Raw genomic sequence first — 14,796 nt, 5'->3', positions numbered from 1 at the left:
GGCGGACGACTACGTGGGAATCCAGCGACCCAGCCATTACACTAACTGCTGGTTCCCCTCTTTTATTTTTTTTTTTGCCTTTTCTCCTGTTTCCCTCCTTTCCCCTATTACCCACTCTTTATTCTCCCTTCCCTTGGATTCCATGTCTTAACAATTGTAAATAATGCTGCAATAAACATGGATGTGCAAGTGTCTTTGACTGTTTTCTTATCCTTTGGGTAAATATGTAGGAATGATATTACTGGGTCTAATGGTAGTTTTATTTGTAGGTTTTTGAGGAACCTCCATAGAGTTCTCCATAGTGGCTGTACTAATTTACCTTCCTACCAACAGTATTGGAGTGTTCCCTTTGCACCACAACCTTGCGAACACATGCCATGCTTTATTTTGTAGAGGTTTTTGCTATAGGGTGTGCGTGCTTGCCAGAAAGACAGAAAGAGACAGAGAGACAGAAAGTGAGAAATCACCCCGGGGGGATGGCAAAGGTGCAAACCCTTCTCCTCCATTCTTCTCTTAGAATCTTGGGCATGCACGCACACGTGCCTGGCGTGAGTTTAAGCCACTGGGTCCAGGACTCGAACCGCGGTCAACTACATGGAAGTCCAGCAACATAGCCTTTATGCCAACTGTTGGTCCCCATACTTTATTTTTTTAATCATAGCCTTTGTGACTGGGGTTAAGTGGTAGCTTGTTGTGGTTTTGATTTGCATTTCCCTTATGATAAGAGATGTAAAGCATTTTTTCATCTGCTTTTGGGTATTTGTATATCTTCTTTGGAGACTTGTCTGTTCAGCTTATTTTCCCATTTTTTAGTTGGATTGTTTATATTTCCGTAGGTAAACTACTTGAGTCTTCTATATATTCTAGTTATCAATCCCTTAAGCATAGTTTGAAAATATTTTCTTGCATTCTAAGAGTTGTCCCTTTCCTCTATTATTTCTTTTTCTGTGCAGAATCCTGATTTAGTCCCACTTATCTATTTTGCAGATTATTGCATTTGCTTTAGGGGTCTTATTTAAGAAATCTTTGCCTACTCCATTGTCTCCAAAGGTTTCCCTTGTGTTTTGAACTAGGAGTTTTATACTTCGAGGCTTTATGTTTAGATTTTTGTTCTATTTTTAGTAGACGTTTTTTAATGATAGGAGATAGGGGTCCAGAAAAATTGGATATTTTTAGAGGGTGTTAATTTTTTAATTCTTACAGTTTTTTTTATATTAAGAAAAAGTCCTATAGGGCCAGCTTGTAACATGGTGGTTAAGGTGATTGGGTCCCACATGGCTGAGTGGATGGTTCAAGTCTTGATTCCGGTAGCTTGAAAAATACACTGGGCCTGTGCACATGTGTGTCCAAATCCCTGAAAGGAGAATGGAGGAAAAATGATTATGATATGACCTCCCCCAACCCCCACACTTTCTGTCTGTCTCTCTCTCTCTGGCTAGCACATTTGCCCTATTAAAAAAAAATTCTGCAAAGTGTAAACTCTATGTATTTCTTTACACAAACAAGGTATCAGACAGTACAGAATATTTTACATCTTGATTATATTCATGTTATATCATTAGCAATTTCCCATATCATCATATATTTTTATAGGGTTGATTTTGTCAGCAATACGACATTTATTTAATCATTCTAAAATTTTTCTCACATATGAGTTCAGGTAGTAGTTTTATTGTATTTCAACCTGAAAAATTTTAAATGAAGTCCTCATATTCCTTCCTCTAAGATATTTTAAGTTCTGCTAATGCTCACAGGGGGAAGTTTCTCTACATGATTATTATAAATGAGCTGCCATCTTGTCAACTGGCAAGTGTTGTCTGGTTCTCTTTTGTCTTTAGACTTATTGCATATATGAATAATCATTTAATTTTAATTCTGCCAACATTTATTTAGAACCTATTGTAAGAGTTATGTCAAGTGTGTTAGGGATTCAAAGATGATTCAGCTGATCCCTGATCTTCAAGTCACACTTAAATGCCGAATGTTGTATTGTCTGTACATCTATTCAACTACCTGTCAACATATTTACCTCTTTGAATTCATACAACAGAGCTAATTGTAAAAATCAGCATATCAGAATTTATGCAAAGACAAGCAACCATCCATGTTATAGACATGATGCAACTGCTCCTCAGGAAAGGATGGAATTCAATTGACCTCACTTTCAGAGCTAGTTTTCCCATGGTAAACAAGACCTTTAATCTCATTGATAGTAGTCAGTTCTAAAGCATGTTAATGGCAGTACAAATGCAATGAGCACAATACTAGTTAAAGATTATTAGTTGTCTGGGCCAAGATGGGATGTGGCTAGGACCCAGGACCGGGTTGTTTGTTAGTGTCATAGGTTCGTGAAGACCATTTGGGGTGGTTAATGCCAGGCAAACACACATTTTTATGAATAGCTGGACCCAGACTCCATGCCTAGTGCACTTATGTAATGTGCTAGAAAATGCCACCTGGAGCAGAAGAAATCTTTGCTGAAGCAATAGGCAGAAAAAGGCATATGCTAAAGGCAGGCTTTATATTTCATTAATGTCTAGAAGCATCTCTATTTAGATGCTAAATCTAATCTCTATCTAGATTTTATCATACTAAAAGAAAGAAAAGACAAGGAGACATGGACCACAGTAGAGCATACTGAGGGAGAGTATTTGTCTCTAAAGCACTAAACTAGTCTTAGCTGTGATCCTTAGATCCCCCTGGGAAGTACCATGCCAAAGGTCATACTGAACTTCTATATCTAGCATAATATCCTAGTAAATGTTTTTGCCAGTAGAAGGATTCCCTTGAAAGACATAAAATATATATAAATACATAAATTTGTATATATTGAAACATAGAGTCTCATCATCTCACAATTATGATTTAGTGGCTCTTTTTTTTTAAGAGTTTTTTGCTGTAAGGTACGTGCACCCACCAGAAAGAGAGAGACAGAGATACAGAAAGCGAGAAATCAACGCCCCGGGGGGATGGCCACGCTGCAATCCCTTCTCCTCTATTCTCCTCCTGGAATCTTGGGCATGCACGGACATGCGCCCGGTGTGAGTTTAAGCCACTGGGCCCAGGACTCGAACCATGGTCGACTACATGGGAGTCCAGTGACGTAGCCATTACGCCAACTGCTGGTCCCATGATTTAGTTGCTCTTAATCTTTTCTTGTATATTGTAATTTCCTGGGGGATTTTTATAGTTATAATAATTCCTGGCTTCATGTCAAATTCTTGGGGTGGTTTATGGGTATCTGGATTTTTTTGGAAAGCTCTGAGACTGATTTTGATGCACTATTTAATGTTAAACTGGTTAAACTTGAATAGTCAAGGGGAGGTAAGCAGTCACAGGACAACTGTAAAACAACAGTCCAGGAAGACCCCAGCCTGGCAATAGGTGGTACTGTGGGTAGAATTCTGAGCCTTCTTCCAATTTCCCTAGCAGATCACAGTGAACCAACAAGTGCACACTTGAGCAGCTGAGGGTCTCAGCTGAGAGAACCACCACTCCTGACCTTAATTATTCCACCTGTACTAAATTAAGGAGGGAGGGAGAGGAAAGGAGAGTAAGAGTTCCTTGAACAGGTTCACAGTCACCTTGGACTGTTAAGTGATAGTATTCCATTTTGGGGTTTATTTATTAAATGAAAAAAGATAGCAATGGATTATTTTATTGATTCTACTCTGGAAAGTTTCCTTTGGTATTTTATTTGTTGTTTTGGTTAGAATGTAACACCTGAAAATAGAAATAGAAATAATTAATTTAAATCTGAAATTAAAGTCATTGCTGTATAGCTTAGATAATATATATTTTTTTCTTCATGATGGTTTCAAATATCTCTAAAATTTGTACAAAAGGAATTTACATAGTATGTTTCACATCCACCATGTTGGGCCATATATTTACATCCTAGTACGTGCTTGTAATTACAGTGATCAACCAATCTGTTTTGCCCTGGGCTGGGAGTTATTGGTTTTCAAATAGGGACAGTCCAGGGCCAGTGGATGGCATGATGGTTGCGGTGCTGGACTCCCACATGGTCAACCATGGTTTTTGAGTCCCAGACCTAACGACTTCAAACTTAAACTGGACATGTGTATATGTGTGCCCAAAATCACAAGAGGAAAATCGAGAAGGGATTGTGGCATGACCAACCCTCCAGGGAGTGATTTCTCACTATTTCTCTCTCTCTCTGTCTCTGGTGAGCATATGTACCCTATAGAAAAAGTCTTTCTAAAAAACAAAGAAACAGGACAGTATTAGGCAAACCCAGGTTGATGGTTAGTCACTCTCCGTGTTACTTCCATGTTCACTTGGGCAGCTGTGTTTTCCTGTTATTCCTACCTGTAAGTAGGACTAAATACTTCTTATTACTCAGATGAATTTGATTTTTAGTCAGTGAATAATACAAATTTTCTGGAGATTGTGTGAGAGAACTAGATGGTAGAATTGACAATGCTATCCCTCAGCATTTAACTCAGAATACTCTCACTAGTTATGTATTTTTATTTCTCTTTTTCAGGCTACAATTACCTACAGTCTCAATCCACAACTCCCAATTCTCTCAGTTAGTTTTCTTTCTTCCATAGGGAAATTTGGATCTCTGTTAGCTTCCTTCTTCAGATATCTCATAACTCCCAACACTTCCTGATACTATCCTGAAATAAGTAAACTTTCGAGATACTATTGTTGCTCAGAAAGAAAATAATCTTGTAGTTTCTGGTATTCAGAGAATACTGGAACATTACTAATAATGAAAATATTTCTTGTTCAGGTAAATCATATGTCATGTAATTCTATATTCATATACCTATCTACTTCTATTTCTGTTCATTTATTGATAGATTGCTATGATTTGAATATTGGTTTGCCCCTACCAAAGGTTCATGTGTTAAAAGTTTGGTCCGTAATGTAATGGTATTGGGAGGTGGTGAGACCTACAAGACGTGAAGCCTGATGGGTGTATTTGGATAACAGAAGCTCCACCCTTATGAATGGATTAGTGCTGTCTCAGAGAGGGAGTATGTCCACACCCTTGTGAGAAGGGATTAGTTTATGTGAAAGTAGGCTGTTACAAAAATAAGTTGGCTTCTGACATGGTGTGCATACCTCCTCTGTCCATGACTGCATTCCTTTCTCTATCAGCCATGTTGTGATAAAGAACCAGAGGCCTGCCAGATGCTGGCTACTTGTCCTTGGACTTTCCAACCACCAGAATCACCAGCCAAATAAACCTGTATTTTTTATAAATCACCCAGTCTAAACTATTTCTATTTAGCAACCTAACAATAGACTAAGACATAGATAAATGCACACATATACATACATCAATATTTTTAAGTTAGTGTTTCTTTTTTTGGAGAGGTTTTTGCTATAGGATGCGTGCACTTGCCAAAAAGACAGAGAGAGACAGAGAGATAGAAAGCGAGAAATCACCCCCCAGGGGAGATGGCCATGCCACAATCCCTTCTCCTCCATTCTGCTTTCAGGATCTTGGGCACGCACGCACAGCGTGAGTTTAAGCCACTGGGTCCGGGACGCAAACCGCGGTTGGCTACATGGGAGTCCAGTGACATAGCCATTACACTAACTGCTGGTCCCTAGGTTAGTGTTTTGATAGTTAATACTTTCCACACAATTCTCAGTTTACAAAAATGACACATTAAAATGCCTTAAAACATTCTAAACTAGATGTGATAAATTGTTGAGAGTTTAAGGGAAATGCCTGTTCAATGAATTGGATGATGTGGCATAATGAGGCTTCCTTTATATCTTCCTTAAAATTTGGTCAGTTCTATCAAATTTTACTCATGTGGTCCTTCTCACACACATAGACCAACATGCAGTTCTCATTTCACAGTGACTAAACATTCATATTTACTGTCTACCAAGCAAATAAGCTGATCAGATGATGCATAAATGATTTATACTGGTGTTCTAAGTTTAAAATAAGAGAAAACATTGGTATACACAAAAATGTTTGTTAGGGAGTTTTTTTTGCTGGGCAATAAATATTAGGAATCTTGTCATTAATTCCATGTACCTTAATTCCATGTCATTAATTCCATTTACAACAGCAATGGGGCAACTCTTGGCTGGAAATGTTAGATTTTAACTCATTCTGCTTTCAGGATCTTGGGCACGCACGCACAGCGTGAGTTTAAGCCACTGGGTCCGGGACGCAAACCGCGGTTGGCTACATGGGAGTCCAGTGACATAGCCATTACACTAACTGCTGGTCCCTAGGTTAGTGTTTTGATAGTTAATACTTTCCACACAATTCTCAGTTTACAAAAATGACACATTAAAATGCCTTAAAACATTCTAAACTAGATGTGATAAATTGTTGAGAGTTTAAGGGAAATGCCTGTTCAATGAATTGGATGATGTGGCATAATGAGGCTTCCTTTATATCTTCCTTAAAATTTGGTCAGTTCTATCAAATTTTACTCATGTGGTCCTTCTCACACACATAGACCAACATGCAGTTCTCATTTCACAGTGACTAAACATTCATATTTACTGTCTACCAAGCAAATAAGCTGATCAGATGATGCATAAATGATTTATACTGGTGTTCTAAGTTTAAAATAAGAGAAAACATTGGTATACACAAAAATGTTTGTTAGGGAGTTTTTTTTGCTGGGCAATAAATATTAGGAATCTTGTCATTAATTCCATGTACCTTAATTCCATGTCATTAATTCCATTTACAACAGCAATGGGGCAACTCTTGGCTGGAAATGTTAGATTTTAACTAAAGAACTGACAAGATGGGGACCAGCAGTTGGTGTAATGGCTATGTCACTGGACTCCCACTGCAGTTTGAGTCCTGGACCAGGTGGCTTGTCATTTTAGAGAGGTGAAATGAGTATTATCAGTTTGAATAATCAATTATCTAAAATGGCAGTTAAGCTTTCACAATGTTTATTCTGATTCCTCTTTCTCAATATTCTTTAGGTATCTTTGCTAGTAATCATGAATTACTCTTGCTAAAACCAAAAGAATTGGCACAAGTATGAATAAAAATAAAAGAAATAGAAAATAATTATTATTTTGAGAAGTGACTGGAGACTTATGGCACTAAATTTAATCTTCATAAGCACTTTTTAAAAAGTAACAACAGATGGCATAATAGTTATGTTGCTGGACTTGCACGTAGTTGACTGTGGTTTGAGTCCCAGACCTGGCAGCTAAAACTCATGCCAGCCATGTGTGCATGCATGCCCCAAATCCCAAGAAGATAATGAAGGTGAAGGGATTGCAGTATGGCTATCCCCCAGAAGGTGATTTCTCACTTTCTGTCTCTCTGTTTATGCGATGAGCACACATGCCCCATAGCAAAAATCACTCTCAAAGACAAACAAACAAAAAACCAACAAAAAAACTTTTTAAAAAATAAAATCAACAGCATCAGCAGATGGCATAATGGTTATATCACTGCAAAAGTAGATTAGAGGAAAATGATTTGTGGTGTGGCTATCCCTCCCTGGGGTGGTGGGGGGGCAGGGGGTGATTTCTTGCTTTCTGTCTCTCTGTCTCTCTCTGTGACTCCAGTGGGTACACACACTCTATAGAAAAAAACTCTTTAAAAGGAAAAACAGCTACATTAGGGTATAATTCATACTCTATTACAACTTATTGATACGTTTAGCTTCTTTTATTGATGAGAAAAGCAATATTCAGACCATTGAATTCATTTCTAAGTGTTGCTTTGAGCCCGCATCTAATTTCAAAGACTATTTTCTTCCAATAGCCCCTGTTGTCATGAGTCCAGGCACTCTTTTTTAGCAGGAGTTAGTAACATTTTCTATAAAGAGTGAAGAATTATATATAGATAGGGTCCCAAGACACAACTGATCAGCATTCATTTTCACTCCTTTGGAAAGGAGGAAGTGAGGTTGGAGCCTCAAGTCCTCTGACTAAAAGGGAAGAGTTCTGGAATGGATCCAGTGGCAAAATTCCTTTAATATTAACTAGAATAATCAGGAGGGAGGGACTGCAGGAAGAGAACGGAAATCACTGTGTTGCGTGTGCCCCTTTTTTATATGATATTTGATCCTTGCAGTTGCATAATGAAGAATGTGGAATTATTATATATGAACTTTTTTTTACTTTGTTTTATTTTTACAAATGATAAATGAAGTTAAAATGTTTAGTAACTTTTCCAAGCTATGCTCCAAGGTCTGAAACAAGAGAATTCAGTCTGAAACCTATATTCTTTGTACTTTACCAAAATGCATTCAAATTAAGGAAAAAAGAAAAAAGAAGAGAAAAAAACATTGCTGGTCAGGGACAACCAAGGAGAGCTCATGATTTAATGTCAAGTAATCTCTGAAGCAGTGGAGTTTTGCAGAGTGTAAAGCTTATAAGAAAACAAACACAGCATTTAGGCTCCTTGGCAAGAGCTCTGCTAGTGAGGCCCCTTCAGGTTTAGCTTCATTAACCACACTTTGGTTCCACTCCTTCTGAACCAGGAGTTGACCTTTGTAATGTTTGAAAAATATAACCCAGAATACTCAGTTTTCATTGAAAGGTTACAAGGGGAAAAAATGGCTTAAAGTCAACAATTACACAGCCGAAGTCATATCTAACAACTCATGCAACAATTAAACTTGTTCAATTATGAGGAGCAAGTTCTGCCGCTAATTTATCTCTGTGGGTTTCCTAGGAACATCTATTGCTTAAAGTTAAACTTGAGTTAAACAAATCACTGGGAATATTTTATGGCAAGAGAGGAGATTTGGTAACAAATGTATCCAATTGTATTCAATGCTTTCTTCAATGAAAGTACTAAAGACTTGCTCTGTTGCCTAGAATATTGGTATCTGTATGTTTTTGTGTGGGAGCAATTACAAATCAGTTTCTGAGAAAAAAATGCAGCCTTTATTGCAACATGCTATATAGAGGCAGAATAATCTACTTAGGGCTTCATTTTAGCTATGAATCTCAATTTTCACAAGGGAGTGTGACTCCCATTTTTTCAAAGTTTTTTTTTTTTCTATAGGGCATGTGCACTTGCCAGAGACACAAAGAGAGACAGAGAGACAGAAAGTGAGAAATCATCCCCCTAGTGGGGATGGCCACACCGCAATCCCTTTACCTCCATTCTCCTTTTGGGATCTTGAGCACACACACACGCACATGCCCGGCATGAGTTTTAAGCCACCTGGTCTGGAGCTCGAACTGCAGTCAACTATATGTGAGTCCAGTGACGGAAACATTACACCATCTGCTAGTTCCAGTGACTTTCACTTTCACTTCGTCTATTAGGTCTTCAAGAGAAAGAGCTACTCTGAATCTTAGGCCTAGAACATCTAAGTCATTGTGGCTTGAAAAGTGAAGACAAGCTCAGTTGAGAGCAATGAAGTACAGTTGGCCCTCCATATTCACTGGTTATGCATCCGTGAATTTAACCAATTGAAAAATGAAAGTAATTCCTACAACAATGAAAAATACAAATAAAAAGCCAATGTGGTATAACAACTATTAGGTTGTTGAGGAAGTTATGATGCATTTCTGCTAGAAAAACAGAAAAATACATCATGATTTTCCTGATGACCTAATATTTACATAAAATTTATACTATGTTAGGTATTGTAGGTAATCTAGAGAGGATTTAAAGTATACAGGAGTATGTGCATAGGTTATACGTAACTACTATGCCTTTTTTTTTTTTGAGAGGTTTTTGCTATAGGGTGCATGTGCTCACCAGACAGACAGAGACAGAGAGACAGAAAGCGAGAAATCACCCCCCAGGGAGGATGGCCACACAGCAATCCCTTCTCCTCCATTCTCTTCTTGGGATCTTGAGCATGCATGCACATGCACCCGGCATGAGTTTTAAGCTACCGGGTCTGGGACCCGAACCGTGGTCAACCACATGGGAGTCCAGCGACATTGCCATTATGCTAACTGCTGGTCCCACTACTACACCATTTTAAATAAAAAACATGAGCATTCTTGGATTGGGGTATCCTTTGGGGTCCTGGAACTAATTCCCCCAAGATACCAAGGAACAACTCTAGGGTGGGCTTCCTAGACAAGGTGGTTTGTCCTGACCTTTTGGGACTGTACTGTGATTTGCGTTCTTGTGTCATGATGAGGAGACAACTCTTCAGCTGGATGGATCCACTGTTGTCCCTTGATTTGACACAATTGCCTTCAGTTGAAATGGTGTCAACACGTACTTAGAAAGAGTTCCCTGAAAGAGGTTTATGATAGAACATACCGTAAGGGACAGGACTAAAGATGTTCCCAGTAGCTGCACACTCCTTTCCACTCTTCTTTATTTCTGGTAACACTAGTGCCTCTGCAAGTGGTTTATTTAATCAGCTGGTCACCTGAAACTTGAAACTCGTCATGTTTTTCTTATTATGCTCACTTTTAGAAAGTAGACAGCCAAATGTATGGTCCATTACTAATAAACAGACTGGAACTTACAGCATGATGTTTGTTAAATTACTTTTATTTGGATCTTCCTACTAACTTCCTGCAAATGTCACTCTAATTTATTAACCAAATTGTTTAGTTTTTAAACTTTTTTATTGAAGAATATTACACACTTACTTGTTTAAACTTGTGCTACTTGAATATTTGTAAGCATTCCCACATTCTTTTTAACCCAAGCAATGGAATATGTGTGTGTGTGTGTGTGTGTGTGTGTACACACATGTGTAAGTCCATATACATATGTAAAATGTATGTAATGAAGGAAATTCAAATTAAAAACAAACCAATGAAAGACATCCACAGGTCATAAAATCGATGTGTAAAGTGAATATGATGAAGAAAATTCAAATTAAACATCTGCCGGTCAGCATTTTTGTTCTTTTGTCCTTCTAGCCAAGGACTTTCCCTCCTGCACCACCTCTCCCTGTATTCACAGAAAAAAAAAAAAAAAAAAAAACCCTAGATTTAGGATGTAGAATTGTGTGTGTGTGGTGTGTACGGAAAGACTAGGAGAGGTAGATAAGTTGGCGGTTAGCGAGAACAGCCGGTGAAATGGGCCAGAGAAGGAACTTTCTCATGGTTTTCAGAATGTGGTTCACTTCTATGTTGATGTGATTGATTGCGCCAAAAAGACAGTGTATTTTTTAGATGGAAGATTCATTTTGTATACTGTGATGATGTATAGTGAATTAATGTAAAAATAATAAATTAAAAAAAGAAAAAGAATGTGGCTCACAAAGTGTGTACCCTGGGACCAGCAGATAGTGTAATGGTTATGTTGCTGGACTCCCACGTAGTTGACCATAGTTTCAAGCCCCAGAACCAGCAGCTTAAAACTCATGTTGGGTGCGTGTGGATGCATGCTCAAGATCTTGAGAGGAGAATGGAAGAGAAGGGATGGAGACATGGCCGTCCCCCTGGAAGGGGGATGATTTTTCACTTTCTGTCTCTCTGTCTGTCTCTGTCTCTCCAGTGAGTACATGCTCCCTGTAATAAAAATCTCTCGCTCAAAACAACAACAACAACAACAACAACAAAGTGTGTTCCCCACAGTCAGAGCATTAGCATCATTTGGCATCTTGGCTAGAAATATAAGTTCTTGGCCACAACCCTAGACATCTTTCTGGATCAGAAACACTGGGATGGGTCCAGCAGGCTGTGCTAAATTAAATCCTCCTGGTAATCCTGCTACTACTGAGGTTTAGAACACCTAACTGCCTTGAAGGACATTGAAGATCTGCTTGGCTAACTGGAGAAAAGGGATAAATCACAAAGAATTCCAGCTAATTTACCACTTTGTGTCATCGTTTCTGAAATGGTATGATCTTTAGGATCATAGTGGCATATGGCACCATTACTGGTTTTTATATGGTTGAAGACTTCTGACTCTATTACACTGGGTTATAACTATTTTTAAATTTTTATTTATTTATTTATTTATTTATTTATTTATTTATTTATTTATTTATTTATTTATGTTTTCATGAGCAAGAGAAAGAATGGGAAGGAGAGCTAGCACTCCCAGCAGGGTCCTGAAGCCATAGTTGACTCCCAACCTTCACCTAGCTCCAGATCATGGGCAAGTATATGCCCAGTGTATTCAGCAGCACTTCAGACTTGAACTGGGAACCTGTTCATGTAGGATTGCCTCACAGAATGTTGCATTTTATCACTGTGCCACCATGTGGCCTATAAATTATAACTAATTTTCACATCCTGAATTATTTGCCCCAAAGTAATCCTGGATAAAAATGATTTATGTTTGTTCTTTTTTCCCACAAAAAATAAAAGAATGTAAGTAGATTTCTAAGGTGATTTTCAACTTAGAATGTACTTTATCTTTTTGAAAATACTTTCACATATAAATATTGTTTTATTCTCATTTTAATTTGATTTGCTACATTTTATGGAAGGACTTGAGTTTAGCTTTCCCGCTTCAAAGTTTTGGCATCCTGTGCTATGCTAAGGACTTTTAATTTTGGGTGTTACATTTGGTAAAATCAACTCCAGAATTTTGAAGATCTGCCAGGAAACTTGAGGTCTCAGTGCAATTTGCATAATTCAGTTTTTCATCTAAACCTTTAATGCCGTTTCCCCTTTCCTCTGTTTCTTTTCTTTTTCTTCTTTTTCCTTTTCCTCTCCTTCCATTTTTTTAATGTTTTATGATTATTAGAGGGCACGTGCTCCTGCCACAGAGAGAGAGAGAGAAAGCACCCTCCACTCCACCCATGGTGCATGGTCACATCACAGTCTCTCCCTCATTTCTCCAGCTTCTTAGGATCTGGGGGACACACAGCTGTGTGTGTGTGTTCTTGAAGCCTTCATGACTGATATTCAAACCACTTCAGCCACTTCACCACTCCAGCTCCCCCAACTAGGAGGCTACTATGGGGCTAGCCCTAGCGTTTGCTTTTCTGTATAAATATTAAGTAGGGAACCAGCAGATGACATAGCAGTTATGTCTCTGGACTCCCACGTGGCCAACCATGGTTAGAGTCCCTGACCTGGTGACTTGAAACACACACCAGGCCTATGTGCATGCATGGCCAAGATCCCAGGAGAAGTATGGAGAAGTGATTGTGGCATGGCCATCCCCCCAGGGAGGTGATTTTTCACTTTGCCTCTCACTTGGGTCTGTCTCTCAGTCTCTCTGGCCAGCACATGTGCCCTAAGGCAAAAACCTCTAAAAAAAAATAGATTAAAGAATTAAAAAAACACAACATGTTTCAAAACAACATGATTCAAACAACATGTTGTACATGATAGATAATAGTGTTTTTATTTATGAAGTAAAAAAAAAAAACTCCCCCCCAAGAAAAAAAGAGTTGTAAACACACGTATATACCTAACATATGATTTATCTCAGAACTGCATTGAATGCATAGAAAGATTTGGGGAGACTTTTCAGGTTTGTGATATCCAGTCTTCTAATCACCAAACAAGAGATAACTATTTTTGAGATTTCAATTTAGTATTCTTTGTGTTGTTGTTGGGATTTTCATGAATTACTTTTCTATGGGCTCAATAATGGTCTTTTAAGTTTGCTTATTAGTATTAATCCAGAAATCTGAGCATTTTTCAGGAGAGTGCTAAAACATATTTCAGGATATGTAGTTGACCATCCTACCAGAATAGAGGACTTATGTAGAATATTTTTAAATATAGTTTTCCACATAAATATGTATTTTTTATTTGTTTTGTTTGTTAACCTGTATACACACACACACACACACACATTTATAAAAATACGTATCTATTTACTTTATAGGTGGAAAAATGTTAATCAATGAAAAGACCCATTTTTGGACAAGAGGAAGTGCACAAAGTAGGTCTGCAGGAAATTTGATTGACATGGAAGCCCAAACACTCTCCAAAAACTGCAATATTACAGGTATGGGAATTTATAACTGTTATAATTTGTTCATGTAGGTAAATCTAATCATGCACTAGCACTGCTAACAAGTACTACTGTAGATTAAAAGAATTATAAAATCACAATAATGTCTTGAAGTAGTTATACAGTTATTAAACATTTCTGAAAAAATAGCAGAGTGGATTACAGTATATATTATAAAGAGGCCAACAGTTTTTTTCAAACCTTTTTAAAAATAATTGCTTATGTAATTTTATTTATTCATTCATTTATTTTAATTTGACCAGAGAGAGAGAGATAAAATGAGAAAGTAAATCACCAGGTCCAGGACTCAAACAATGGTCAGCCATATGGGAGTGTCTAGCACCTTAACCACCATGCCACCTGCTGGTCCCGAGGCCAACAGTTTTTAATAAGTGGTATATACAGTAAATACAATGAATTTTGGGATAATAGAAAACTCTGTAAGTTGGATTGACCTAGGAAATTTTAATGGAACTGAAAATAATTGGTCCAATTCTCAGAGGAAAAGTAAAGTTTAAGTGAATTATGAGTAACTGGGTTTAAGAGAAATAAGAAAATAAGGGAAATATTACATTTATTTCTGAAAATGCATCTTCTAGCTTTTAAGATATAACATTTAAAGCTCATTTAAATTGAGATAATAGTTCCACGTATGTTTTTAAAAAGTCTGACAGTTTTACATTTTTTCTCTTCTATAAAACCTCTGTTTTTATTTGTTTGCTTGTTCTAGGTTTTTGCCATAGGGCATGCATGCTCACCAGAGAGAGACAGAGATAGAGAAAGTGAAAAATAACCCCCAGGATGAAAGCTTTTCTTAGGATTTTTGGGTGTGGGTGCGCACACACATGCGCGCGCACACACACACACGCACACATCCACGGCATGATTTTCAAGCCACCAAGTCTGGGATTTTAACTGTGGTCGACCATGTGAGAGTTCAGTGTCTTAAACACCATGCC

At 37.8% G+C, this 14,796-nt stretch overlaps 1 protein-coding gene across 1 annotated transcript in view; it reads left to right on the top strand.

The window, feature by feature from the left end:
* Positions 1-14,796, top strand: part of MACC1 (MET transcriptional regulator MACC1) — an 89,586-nt gene that overhangs the window by 45,249 nt on the left and 29,541 nt on the right. Inside the window, exon 2 of the mRNA XM_006154478.2 lies at positions 13,709-13,831. Within this exon, the coding sequence (XP_006154540.1) occupies positions 13,717-13,831 (115 nt within the window). The 5' untranslated portion in view covers positions 13,709-13,716. The remainder of the gene's footprint in view (positions 1-13,708; positions 13,832-14,796) is intronic.

Source organism: Tupaia chinensis, unplaced genomic scaffold (genome assembly GCF_000334495.1).
Source record: "Tupaia chinensis unplaced genomic scaffold, TupChi_1.0 Scaffold000410_1, whole genome shotgun sequence".
NCBI classification, from domain to species: domain Eukaryota; kingdom Metazoa; phylum Chordata; class Mammalia; order Scandentia; family Tupaiidae; genus Tupaia; species Tupaia belangeri.
This window is presented reverse-complemented; position numbering and strand designations above follow the sequence as displayed.